Below are 14,022 nucleotides of genomic sequence, written 5' to 3' on the forward strand. Positions count from 1 at the left end.
TGACATTGAGCTTCAGGAGTAACCCAGATCTGAGACATCTTCAAATGTAGTAATTATGCATAAAAGTAGGATCCCTGAGAGGAAACCAACTAAATTAAGTAAATTCTATCAGTTATGTCAAAAATAGCAGTTAAACATTCAGTCAAAATTATGTTGATAGATACAAAAACTGTGTGGTTTCCCTTCAACCCAAGGAAATACATTTGTGTTTACCATTCAATCCAACTAGCTTTTTGACCCAAAATTTAAGTTAAGATTTATAATTAAAATGCAGCTGTTTACATCAATCAGGTGTCAAACTGAGCAAGTAATGTACTTGTTGTTTTCAGAAACTTGGCACACAGATTAGTTTAGTTGTTTTTTTTTTAACAAAGCAGGACAAATCGACTTTTGAGTTACAATCTTCAGCCTACACAACCTCATGTTTACTTTTACACAAAATGAAAAATGTATGTCAGTCTAGTTTAATCAACAACGATAAATGCATGGCTTTCCCAATGGCTGGAGTAGTTTTTATGAGGGTGGATGTGTGAGCTGGGCCTCTGATTATACTCTATACTCTATATGCTGCCAAGTCACATCTCATTTGAAAAGGTTTGGCAATCTGCCTCGCAACCTCTGTCAGGGTTTCAGGAATCCAAGAATCACACCATCCCGAGATATTCTGCTTTCATACAACAGTGACAGAAAGAGCTGTCTGTAAACCTGGTGAATCTGTTAAAGCAGAGAAATGCTTTAACAGATTCACACATGTTGTCATATATCACATATCAGAAGCAGTGTTTGTGTAGTCTTATTTTAGCCAAAATAAGAGCTGATTTGTTTTTATACTAAATGGTTTTTAAAAAAATGATGAATGTGTCTCCAAAAATTACTGGATGTTGAGGACAAAGCAACAACAAAATATCAAGTTTCAGAGTGGTTGTGACTCACACTGATATTTGTCACAAAGAAAGCAAGCCAATCCTTTTGCTGAAGATTTAATACATTCACTGAAAAAGTTCATCAGTTAGAGTCAAGATCTGGATGCAAAATAGTTGCATCTGGATGGGGTTAGAGGTGTAAAAAGGGTTCACTTAACCAGGCAGACTGGATGTTTAGACATACCTACACATCTAAGACACACAGACACATCTACAATGTAAGTTTGCTTGTTTAGGTGGTGACATTATGTATCTGATTGGAGTTTCAGTCATTACACTTGTGAATTATTGTTTTTTTTTCTGATTTTCTACAATACAAAAAAAAAAACATGACAACAGGAACATTCCTCAGGTAGTTTATCACTGCAGAAAGCTATTTTGATTCTGAATATCGATAATACAGAACTATAATTTCCAAAGAGACAAACCCTGAGCTGCAGGTTTAGGATGTGTATTAATGAGCCATTTGCTTAGAGGTTTGTACACTTGCAGTTGAGTTAGCGATTCTGATGTCATAGCCTCTGTCTGGTGAGGCCCCCCTCCCTCCTGCCTCCACACTTTGTGAATGTGCAGCAATGATGTGAGATAAGAACCATTCAGCGAGTGGGAAATGAGCTCAGCAACCAGCTTTAGCCAATAATCTGCGTGCAATAACATAGATTACAGTGCAGATTGCATTGCTGTGTGTAATTAAAGACAAGTCAATAAATCACGTAAAACTAGTGTCCTCTCAGTTCTCGGTTTGTTTTGCTTGTTTGTACATTTTCAAATATGTCAAACGGATTGTGAAGCAAATTGAGTCGAAATGAATAGTGGCTTTTTTTTAACCTTACTCATTTTAGTTTTGTATTTATTTTCAGATGTATTAGGAAATTATCGTTTTGTCAACTTGACTAACAGTAAACCTTTTTTGAAGGTGTGTGCATAAGACTGATGTGACAATGTCATAAACATGACTGGACCTCTCATGAACATGAAGGAGTCTTCATGAGTTTTTATGATGATGGTCATGAAGTTTAATTAGGTAAATAATAACACTTTTAGTGCAACATTGAATTAAAAGTGTCAACTTTGCATTTCTTAACACATATTTTGTTCCTTTTGCCCACCTCTAAAAAAAAAAAAAAAAAAAAGAAACAAGCAGCAACACCATCAAAGAAACTGTTTTGGGAAAGCAGAAGCAATGTTGCAAATGTTGCATTTCAAATGTTCATCTAAATACATTTCCATCTAAAAATAACTGGAGTAGTTGGCAGTTGGTGCTAAAACAAGAACTGGATAAGGGGCATGTGGAGAATGTGCACATCTGACTCCATGGGTGTGGTGGACTGAAGCTCAGCTCAGCATTGCAGTCATGAAATCAGACACACACACCCTGACTATTGATATCAACTACCTGGTTCTTAGTTTCTGTTTCTGTGCTGCATAACACAGCTGTCTTGGTTTTACCAACTCAATAATACCATAAAATTCTCACACATAGCAACACACATGTATGAGTATATTTATTGCTCTGCTTATGAGAGCTGGACTCTGTGACAGAATAACTAAATTATCTCTGCTGCTCGCCTGGTGTAGAGGGTGCATCTAGAAGAGGCTAGGATTAGAAAAACGCGCTGGTAATAAAAGCACCACATTTTATTATTCAACATTTTATTTTATTTTTTGTCGAATGACAGTTACCATGATTAATGTGAGTTGTCAGCACTGGCCTTTACAGCCTTGGCCTTTCACAGACAATAAACGTTTTTACGATCATATCTGTGTCATGTGAAGAAAAGTGTGTTGGTTCGAACAAAATCGTCATCCAAGACATGGTAAATGTCTCAACCGTTTGGCTAGCATGTTGGCTGGTTATTCTTGGCTCATTGCAGTACAGTTTAATCCAACAGAGATGTTGAAAACCATGGATTCTTTCATGAATTTATTCTTCTCGCCAAAAACCTCCCACACAAACCATTGAACCTATTCTGGCTTACATGCAGCCTCTCTGAGCTCACCGCCCTGATGTTAACCTCTTTTTTTATTTGATGTTTAACATACGAGCCTTGAGGGATTTACTGAAGGCATGTGCAAGTGCAGGAGTAATGAAGATGTTATGAGGCATCAGTGAGCCACTGTTTCCGACTTAAGTGCTCCAGAAATTGTTGAGATTGCTTTGATGTTTATTAGGTCTTAACAAGGAGTAGTTTTTTGGGGGGGGTTTTTGCCATGCATCTACTCAACGCTGATTGCCAAGACAATAAACCCTCCGCTTTCTCTGTTTCCTCTCTTTTTGCAGACGGATGTGAACGCTTGTTATCTGCGTGCAGCTCGGGCCGGAAACCTTGAGAAAGCTTTGGATTACCTGAAGAATGGAGTCGACATTAACATTTGCAATCAGGTAAGCGTATCATACTGATAACCAGGAAAGGGAAAAAAAAGAAAAAATGTTGCAGGACACTTGAAGTCTGGAACTGCCATTCTGGTCAAGAAGGTTTTTAGGACAGCAGCCTTAATGGACCTGCGTATGTCAGTGGCGAGTACTGGACGTGTTGTACATTTAATCTCGAGTGTTTTTTATACAGTCCATTGGAAACAAAGGAAATAATGACACGGTTTTAAATATTTTATTCACTCTTAAATATTCATATATCAATTGTAATCTTTCTTTAGTTATCTCTTGTAAAGGTAATTAAAGAAATCTGTCGAAAGCATGAGAGAAAGTACGTTTCATGCCTAGTGAACTCGAGGTCGACCTCCTTGAAAGATGAAGAGGAACTTAATCTTAATTTTTCATCATGACAAATAGCCAAAGCATAGAACTTAACAAAAACAAACAAAAAAATTGACTTCACCTTAAGAACTTTAAAGTTTTGGAATGAATGACCCAGCCACAGCTCAGGTCTAAATCCAATAAGAAATTTGTAAAGTAACCTGAAGAAGGTTGTGCACGCAAGACGACCTTATAGTCTGACAGATTTTTGTACAGAAAGTGGACAAATATAGTGAAGTCAAGATTTTCTACACTGACAACTCCTCTACCCAAAACAGAACAGTCATAAAATCGAAAGGTGCTCTCACAAAGTGCTAGCCCAAAGATTTTCCCAGTTTTGTTGTCAGTTTTGCAGTTTGTGATTTTTACTTTCCCTCTAAAACATTTGATACATTTGATCACATTAACTGTGGAAAACATTCTGAAATTATTTATTTTGCTCCTATGTTTTTCCATTATAAAAAACGGTGCAGTTCAACAGGGATGTGTAGACTCTTTTTCTGTTAGACCTGTCAAACCCTATTCTTGGTTTGAATTGCTATCTTCATTGCTGCCATCTTGTCTTCCCTCTTTTTTTCCATACAGAATGGTTTAAATGCTCTCCATCTGGCCTCAAAGGAGGGCCATGTGGAGGTGGTGGCTGAACTCATTAAGCAGGGCGCCAACGTGGATGCAGCCACCAAGGTGGGTAACACCCAGTGGTCACATAAACACAGACAGTACTGTGCAGCAGTACTGTCTGCAACACAACACAACAGCAGTCTGCTGAATTTGCACTTTTCCAAAGTCACATTGCTTTAATGGCATCTTAGGAGATGAATCGCTGTGTGTTAGGGGGGATGATCGATTCAGATTTGTTTTAGGAATATTCACACTATTCCACTACATTATGCATTTCTTGGCTGTGAGGTAATTTTATTTATATAGCACATTTTCAGCAATAAGACAATACAAAGTGCCTTACATGATTTAAAAAGGAAATACAAACAAAATAACAAACCAAAGGAAAGAGCAAAAGAAGAAAGAGAATCTAATCACGTGGATAATCCATTCAAGTTCTGAGTTGCCAGGATAGTTTTTCTGGATTCTAAGTTTGTTATAATCCCTGTTCTGAGTTGCTAAAGTAAAAGTGCGTAGGTATCATTTGGACTTTCTAAGTATGTCCACATTTTGTAAAAGTAATAAGTACTCCACAATTTCTAAGTAGTAATGAAAACTAAATGTCCCTGTTTTGGAAGTAGTTTTCCTAAATTCTAAGTTCGTTCAAATTCCTTTCCTGGGCAGCAAAAATAGGAGTCTCTCTGCATAACAATATAAAAAAGTAATCTAAAAAGCAAAGTAAGTAATCTTTAAGTATATTTTAAATCTGTAAAAGTAGTGAGTACTCCACAATTTCTAAGTAAAAATAAAAACTAAATGGTTGTATAAATTATGGTGCATTTAAGTGCTTCCAGGAAAGATTACTGTTTTAATGTTACCCATTAGGTGTAAAATTAACACCGTCTTACAGATCTTCAGATGCATTGGCTGCTTGCTCAACCTAATAGTAAAAATGCTAAAAAGAATCACTGATTACCATTTTCACTTGGTGAGGAAAAGTTAACAACACCTTAAAGTTTTGTTAACTTTAAAGTCCAACATTTTTTAGATGTCTGCTGGAGCAGAGACACGTCTAAAACATAAAGGACCATAAGCCCTGAAGACCAGAATTCAGAACCACTGCATTATAGTACATTGTAGCACACACACTTATTATTATTATTATTATTATTATTATTATTACATACAATATCAGCATTAAATTCTGGCCTATTTCTCTGCTACAGTGAGTAAGATTGAGTTTTTCTGAGCACCAGTGGCAGCAGGAATGACAGGATGGCAACAGCTGCTGCTTTATGTAGACATGAAACAGGTGCATCCATTTAAACAGTGTACGTGCGTACGTGAGAGTGTGGGCGTGTGTGGGCAGGCATGTGTGTGTGTGCGTGTGTGTGTGTGTGTGTTGAAGTGATAACAACCACTTCAACACACTTATCAACATGTACATCTGATTGTTGTTTCTCTCACTCCATAAGTTCTAATGCTGTTTTTGTGATTTTTCTTTATATTTCTATTTTCTTTTTTTAATGTTTATTTTGTTCAGAAAACTCTAACTATTAATATTCTGTGTTGTTTTTTTCACTTTGAACTTCATGGGATGGTAGTAACAAGTGAGAGTTGTGATACTTTTATCTGTTGAACTGAAAGAGTTTTTGAGAAACATTTCTGACTGGCTGAACATTATTTATTTCACTGATTGCATAGTTTTTTTTCCCCCTCTGTCCATCTCATTTGTTTTGTTAACTTTAAAGTCCACCGTAAGTTCTATAATTTTATTTGTGACACCCAGCCAGCTGAATACCACAGTGTTTTACAGAGTTTGCATTCAAACACATTTTTAAAATGTGTCAATATTAGAGACAAAGTCTTGCTTTCGCCACAGGAATGCAGAGAGAAACTGTTATCAAAGCCTTTTTTAAAAGAAAAAGAGTATATAAACTGTTTTTCAGAGTTTATGTACTGAGATTCACAGCAAATAAATCACTGAAGTTTGTTGATCATTCCCTGATTCTAAGTTTATTTGAAGCAAGAGCAATAAAGCAGCTGCTTTGTCTAATTTCTCTTCATACCAGAAACATCTTGCAGCCTTTAAACATTGAAGATCTGTAGAATATTAGAACCTTCTTCTGGGTTATAGGTAATATGAGTTCAGTTTCAGGGCTTAATTACTATTAAATTGTCATGAAGGTATAACCAACTAATTCTAAAGCCCACCTTTTATTTTTCTCTTTGCATTGAGAGAGAGTCCACTTCATCTGAATGTTAGTAACAGTCTGTAGTTTTCATGCCACAGCCCTCACCTTGGAAGTCATCTTTGTTTCCTGCTTGTTTGTTCGAACAGAAAGGGAACACCGCCCTGCACATCGCGTCCCTCGCTGGGCAGAATGAAGTGGTGAAGGAGCTCGTCACAAATGGTGCAAACGTCAACGCGCAATCTCAGGTACGACACACACTTACACACACACACCCTCAGTGCAAAGTGTAGTGGAGTGTGCGCACGCATGCAGATGAATGTGAGCGCAAGCTGCTGCACACAAAGCATCCATCTGGGGCTGTGTGTGTGCTGTGTCAGCAGTTTTGCAGTGCAGCCTGGCCTATATTCAATAGTCAACACACACGTTTACACACCCCCACAGTGGACTCTGTGACCAGAAGACCCATAATAATGTCAATATCAAAACTTTGGCAGAAGCTGCTGAGAGTAGGAAAATACAATAAGTTGTTATTGATATGTGTAAGGCTGCATTGAAACTCCAGCTAGGTTCTTCAGCAATCATGAATTTCATTTTGCTGGAACCTGCCAGTGATGGGGGAGGGGAAGCATTATTAACATTCAGTAAATCATGAAGCATGGACAAGGATCAGCACCAAAAGCTGAAAATGTTGAACAGTAAAGAGTATTTCTTAATAAATAAAAACCAGGAAGTGTGTGGAGTTTAGTCATTTTTATGTCCTATCATCATGCCCATTAATTTGTTTCTGTTGACTAAATGTTAGTGGAAGTGATTCTGTTTATCTACATGAGAATCTTTTCCGTGATTGATCAACACAATCAAGACGAGTGAGAAAGGGGATTGTTCAGACACTGAGATTCCTTTGCTTGCCTTGCAGGAAATCTTTGCGGCCCTTTAATGCTCGTTTCAAACAGTTCTTCAATTCTGGCTCCACTGCAGTGCTGCAGCCGCAGGATTTCACTTCATCCATCAGGCCGCATCTTGCAGGAGTCCTGAATTCACAGCAATTTACAGCTGATTGATTTAGACACAACACAAAATCTCTTTAAATAAATATTCAACCAGGGAAAATAGGAGTTTGATTGTTGTAGACATTTACCTCATAAAATCGTGGACTCCTAAAACATGGAATAATACAGTGAAATCATTATTGAAAAACGGTTATTATTGAAAAACAAATCTGTACACATGAAACCTATAGCGAGTTACTGTATGTGTCTTGTTAACCCCTCAACATTAGATTATTAATGAAATAAGTATTTCTTCATTGAAGAGCTGTTCTGTTGTTGCTTTTGGTACACACCTAAATGTGTGTATGTGATTGCTTGCTTTGAGAGATTGCTGTAAAGTCAATAACACAATTCAAGTCACTATGTGCTCATACAGCAACTCGATGCTATCTGCTGGATTTTCTTGGATAGAAAGTTTTTTGTCTTTTTTTTTTTTACTAATTTGAATAATAGACTGAGCTTAATGCACTGTTTGATAACTAGGATCAATTGGATATTTTTATGATTTTACAGTTCTCAAAGATACCTGTAAAAAAGAAGAATTGAAATAACTTCTTTTGTAAAATCCCTCGAGACAATATTTTTGTCTAGAGACAATAATTTTTTGTATATAAATAAACTGAACTGAATTGAAAACTCAGAACAGAGTTAATGTTGGCAGAAGCTCCATTTGTGGCTTTTGTGTTGAAGAAAAACACAACTGAATGGATGAGTGCTAGTAGCGCTGTCTATCAGAGGAGAGCTCAATCAGTACTTATACTTTCGGGGGTTTTGTTGTTTTTTTTATAGGCCCAGATTGTTTTCTAGGCCTATAAAGTAGGCCCAGAGGTTATTAAAAATAAATAAATAAATAAAAGATGCTCTTAAAAGAGATGACAATGAAATACTGCTTTTTTGCTGCATAGTTGTTTTTCAAGTAACTTATTACCTTATTACTATTTTTTAAGCAGACTCAATATGCTTTCATGCACATTCTAGACTAAAATGAAAAAAAAAATATGGAAAAAATTTTTCCATAGGAAGGAGATCTGGCTTCTTCAATTTAAAATGTTTCATATTTTAATGGTTACAAAACAGGCTATAATCTTTTAAAGTGATCTCAAGATCACTTTAAAAGATTACAAAGAAGTCTGGCTGATGGCAGCAATTTCTCCTCTTAAACCTTTTGCAAATTTTAAAAGGAGAACAAGTTGAAATAGCAACAAAAGACTGACTAATAAGTGATGTGTTTGGTGACGTGTACTTCTTTTAAAGTGTCAAGTAGCAACCTCTCAAAAACAAACACATACTCCACAGTAACCTCAGCAGCAGGTCAGGTTTTATCTCCACCGCTATCAGGTGTGAGGTATGTGTGGAGGCGACAGTATGCACATCATGAGAGAGCTGCTGCAGTTCTCTCTGCTTTAAAAACCATCCAGCGTTTGCTGTTTCTGGGTGGGACGTGGGTGATTAACTTTGAAATATAGTGCTTTACACAATTTATATACAGAGATCAGACAAAAGGAGTTTCAACCTTTTTCAAAATGAAAATGAGACAATAACACTGGAAAGCAAGCATAATTGCTGCCTGCAGCATGGATTGATGGGAATTTTACGTTTTGGTGCATATGTGTCAAACTCAGGGCTTGCGGATCAAATCCAGCCTGCCATAATGCCAAGATAACAGTTGTCTGGTTAAATACTATTTTAGCAGTCCAATAAAATGCCACATTACATCAATGTGAATATAAGTTAAAAGAATTATTCATCGAATACAGAAAGCTACAATATTTTACAGTCTAATAGGTAGTTTTACTAAGATGTTCCACCACGACCAGCCCTTTAAAGACATTCAGGATCTTGATGTCGCCTGAAAAGAAAATGCTTGTGTAATGACAGCAGAGAAGATCGACGCGTTTTTAGCAGTTCATACAAAACGTATCCGCTGGCTGAGTTTGAGCAACAATTTACTGTAACTGAGTTACAAGGTTGAGAAGACTGGAAAGAGACAAAAAACAAGCAAACAAAAAAAACAATATCACAGAGTCGAAGACAGTAACACTTAAAACTTCAATCAGAAAAAAAGAAACGGCTGACTACAAAACAGCAATACTTTCTATGAGAAAAACAAAACAATTTTCAGGTTGCATCTTGGAAATAAACGGCTTCGAAAAGCGCTGAAATTCTGAAGCATCAGTACCTTTTGCTGGAAGGAAAACAAAGACTCTACAAAGTTACACTAATAGACCTAAACACCGGATGGTTTTGTATTTTGTACTCTAGCTAATATTCAGATGCATTAATGTTACGGGGTTGTGAGTCAAACGGGCTTAGATTGAGAATCTGGTTTGTATCTGATGTTATTGTTTCTGTAAAACAGGATTATTTTGTGCTTTTGTTCCCAGAATGGCTTTACTCCACTGTACATGGCAGCGCAGGAGAATCACTTGGAAGTGGTGCAGTTCTTACTCGACAACGGCTCCAGTCAGAGCATCGCTACAGAGGTAAGAAGGAAAAAAACACACACAAGTGCAGAAAATAAACGTACTTATAAAACATATTTGCAGGCACTCACACAACTCTTGACCCAGCTACACGTTGCCCCATCACTGGACTAACTCTCCTGGAATTAAACTCAAACATTATCACAAAAAAGTATCTCTGGCAGAAGGATGCCATTAACTAGTGGGTCATTTAGGAGATGTCGGAAATTATGATTCAGAATGAGGGTTTCAGGGAGATTAATGAGTAAAGGAGAAATATGAGCACAGTGTGACAATGACGTTTGATAAGAGTGACCTTGGCTTGCTTAAGCTGCCTGTATGGGGAGAGATCAGTGACGTTGTGAGGCTGACGTGAGCAAGCAGAGCGCTGTGAGTGAGCCATCTGCAGCCTGACAAAAAGCTGGCATCTTTGCATGACTATGACAAACACAGTGTCCTATTGGGACACAGATTATGTTTACTAGCAACTGTAGCCACCAGCATGTAGTAGGTCTGACTATTATCACTAATTGAAAATGAAAGACTGTTGGCAAAGATGCTTAATTTATTTTCTGAAGATTTTATGTAGACATATACAAATAAGAAAAAAAAAAACATTCCTGAACATCAGAAACAGTCTTAGTTGTCAATCGTAAAAAATAATAACTAGATTAATTACTCAAAGATTCTGTAATTTCAGCCCAAGGACCAGACAACATTTCACTTTTAAAATCTAGAACTCCTGCAAGCATGAAAAATAACATTAATCAACTCATACTGAATGTTTTGGGGGAAAATCTAGATGCTTTGATCTAATTCATCTGCAGTGGTGAGACTCTGAGAAGAAGAGGGTTAAACTTGAAAACAAACAAAACATTTTAGGTTACATGACTTTAATGTAACATTTAGAAGTTGAATTAACTAGTTTATCATCGAACTCTATGTAAGTATTACATTTTATCAATGTTTTAATAAACGTAAAATTTTTATTCATATACATTACAAAAAAATTATCAGTTTTGTTTGACGCATGTTTATGTTGGCTGGGATATCAAATTAAAAATTTTCTATTTTACAAATTCACCTTATTATATATTTTTAAAACAGGATAACAAAGACTAAGACTTATTCCTATTTATTTGAAATTTTTTTATATCTTGAAAAAGCTCCATAATTAGCTTCAGTAAGTGTAAATGGCACACACAACAAAAATAAATGTGTTGGAAATCTTTAATAGCAGTAAAAATTTTGTCATATTCTGTACCTTAGCTACCTTTCTCTACACACCATAAGCTGGTTAAAGAATTTGTACACAAGCACCAGATAAAACAATTTCCTAATTTTAAACTATGGGACATTTTTGTTGTTAGCAGTTTTTGCCTAATATGGAAGGACTGCTGCATTAACTAGAGACCTTTTGTTTCTGGGGCCATATATGGCAGAAGAACAGATATGTATCATGATCCAGTGCTTACTTCTAAACCATTTGTTAATTTATTTGGTATTTTTAAACAGATATATTCTCTCTTTACAGTACAACATGTAGCTGCAGACTGATAGATGTAAAAGTTCAGCATCTTCTTTACAAAAACAATGTTGCTGGAAGCTTCCATGATAAAAATCTACTCTTCTGTTCTCTGAACACATTTTAAACTGTCCATGTACCTGTTTTGGAAATCCAGTGTTGTATTTTCAGAGCTTTGTCCTTGACATTTCTACAAACTGCTCCATCACACCTCATCCCATGTTTCCCTCCTCTTCCCTCCTTCATTTGTCTCAGTCGTTTCTTTTTTAGTCTGCATCTTTCTCATCCTCAGTCTGTTTTCCACCACATCCCACCATTCCCCTCCCTTAACCTTCTTCTCCTGCCTCCTCCAGTGGGACATAGAGTGAATAATTCATGCAACCAAACATATCTATGTTGATGCCTCCATGAGGCATCTCAGTGTGTTTAATAATTCAGATTCAAATATTTCAGGAGAGCATGAGAAATTAGAAATTTTCCAGCCTCTTTTTTTTCTTTTTTGCTTTTTCTATAAATGTAATATTTAGTTTACATTTCTCTTCTGAGTTAGTGTCCCATTTACATGATAAAACATCTTGTCTGTGGTTAAATCTAACCTGTACTGTTTTAGTAAAACAAAATAATGCTGTGTCACTGCAATCTTTAAAGAAGATAAAGATCAACTTCCTTTTCATGTTTTGTTTCTACATCTTTTATTGTCTATCAGGGTATTTTTAGGGTATTAAATAGGCTACATGAATCCATAATAAGGCAGATTAAACACGAGATGTTTCCTGCAGTGTGTCTCACCACTTTTGAAATCCTCAAAAAAGGCTAAATTTATGCATTTGAATATATTTGTGTTCCCTCGGGTGTGGCTGTGTGCGCCACTTTGGAGCTGTGTCTGTGGATCAGTCTGTAAATTTGTGTGTACATGCTGACGTGTGTTTGTTTGTGTAGATGCTCGCCTCTGTTCAGTTTTGTGCAGGATGTCTTTGATGTTCGAGTGTGTAATGATGCTGAGTTGGTGTCCTGAGGGTCTGTGCCCTGCGTAAATATACATTTATTTGTCGCACAAGCAGAAACTTGTTATTTTCACTGATGACCCACACTGCTGCTCGTTTGTCTTGCCTGGATTTATCACATAAGTGAGGAGAATCATTGCATTTCAGTTTGTGTGTTTGTAGGTTTATCCATTTGAAGTCCATTAGCAGCTGTATTTCCTTACAATTTTGTCCTACAGCGAGACGCCAAACTACTAGTTAAGCACTTATCTGTAGGACTGAATTGCCTAACATGCTAAATGGTTTTAGATTGCTTTGTGCTTTCAGACAAATTTCATCTTCATGATATCAGTTTAGCATCCCGCTAACCTTATTACAAGTGTCTGCATCTGTTGGGCATAAACATCTGACTAAGACAGTTTTGCAAAAGCAAAAAGCCACAGTAGCCTTTCTGAAGATGGCAATTACTTCTTTAGTGACTTGTGTCAGAGTTCAGACCTACCTTTCGACTTGCACAATTGTTTTATTGTTTGCCAGTTAGTGCGAGCTATAATTCCATATCAAACTAATTGTTAATTTAAGGTGAACTAAAATGCTACTGAAGCTCAATATGTCGCTTTCCAGCTGTTCACCTGTGGCTGTCCATTATGTTCAATTAATTAGCTAACATGAGCTGAATTTGTCTGCTGTGTAGGAATAGACATTTATTGAATCACTTATCATTCTTGTGAAAAATTTGCTATTGTGATAAGAATTTAGATTGATTGTGACAATGATGAATTCTGAAAACCCCAAAGACTGACAGAATTGTTGAGATTTTTTGTTTTACTATTTACTCCAATGTTGGACCCAAGAGAATGTCAATAAATATGAATGAATTTGTAAATTCAGGTACTGTGTGCTGTTTAATGATCTGAATGACATTTTTATTGGAAACTATTACCCTGACACTAGGTTAAATGTGTGTTATTCAATAACAGTTTTGATTCTGTTTTCTTTATATAAATGTCTGTAAATACTAGAGCTGTGATGCAGGACAATTTTCAGATTTGTTCTGACAATGAAGAAATATCCTGTCATGTTGTATTGTACCATATTGTATGGGTGTGACATGCAGTCACACCCATACAGTCACTTATAAAAGACTGAAAGAAGATGCAATACCTTTTTATTATCACTGCCATTGCCATCACAATAAATACTACAAACCTTTGTGATTAAAACTCTAAGTCTACATTGACCATCCCTATTGCTAATATACTATATACTGTATACAGTATACACTGTATATCTGTGGTTTTCACCCATGATCCTCAAGGCATACTGCCCTGCATGTTTTAGTCATTTCACTGCTTCAACACAAATGATTTCAATAGATGGCTGATTAACAGACTTTTTCTGAATTGCGATCATTTGAATGGGGTGTGTTTAAACAGGGAAACATCTAAAACAGTAGGCTTGGGGTGCCTTGAGGACCAGGATTGGGAATCACTGCTGTATATCACTTTGTAGCACAAAACATCCGTTCTT

At 36.4% G+C, this 14,022-nt stretch overlaps 1 protein-coding gene across 20 annotated transcripts in view; it reads left to right on the forward strand.

Annotated features, from left to right (window-relative positions):
* Positions 1–14,022, forward strand: part of LOC116727030 (ankyrin-3-like) — a 102,641-nt gene that overhangs the window by 20,420 nt on the left and 68,199 nt on the right. For all 20 annotated transcript variants that reach the window (XM_032574052.1, XM_032574053.1, XM_032574055.1 and 17 more), the window contains exons 2-5: positions 3,205–3,306; positions 4,264–4,362; positions 6,620–6,718; positions 9,907–10,005. In XM_032574052.1, coding sequence (XP_032429943.1) covers positions 3,205–3,306; positions 4,264–4,362; positions 6,620–6,718; positions 9,907–10,005 — 399 coding nt within the window. The remainder of the gene's footprint in view (positions 1–3,204; positions 3,307–4,263; positions 4,363–6,619; positions 6,719–9,906; positions 10,006–14,022) is intronic.

Source organism: Xiphophorus hellerii, chromosome 10 (assembly GCF_003331165.1).
Source record: "Xiphophorus hellerii strain 12219 chromosome 10, Xiphophorus_hellerii-4.1, whole genome shotgun sequence".
In the NCBI taxonomy this organism is placed as follows: domain Eukaryota; kingdom Metazoa; phylum Chordata; class Actinopteri; order Cyprinodontiformes; family Poeciliidae; genus Xiphophorus; species Xiphophorus hellerii.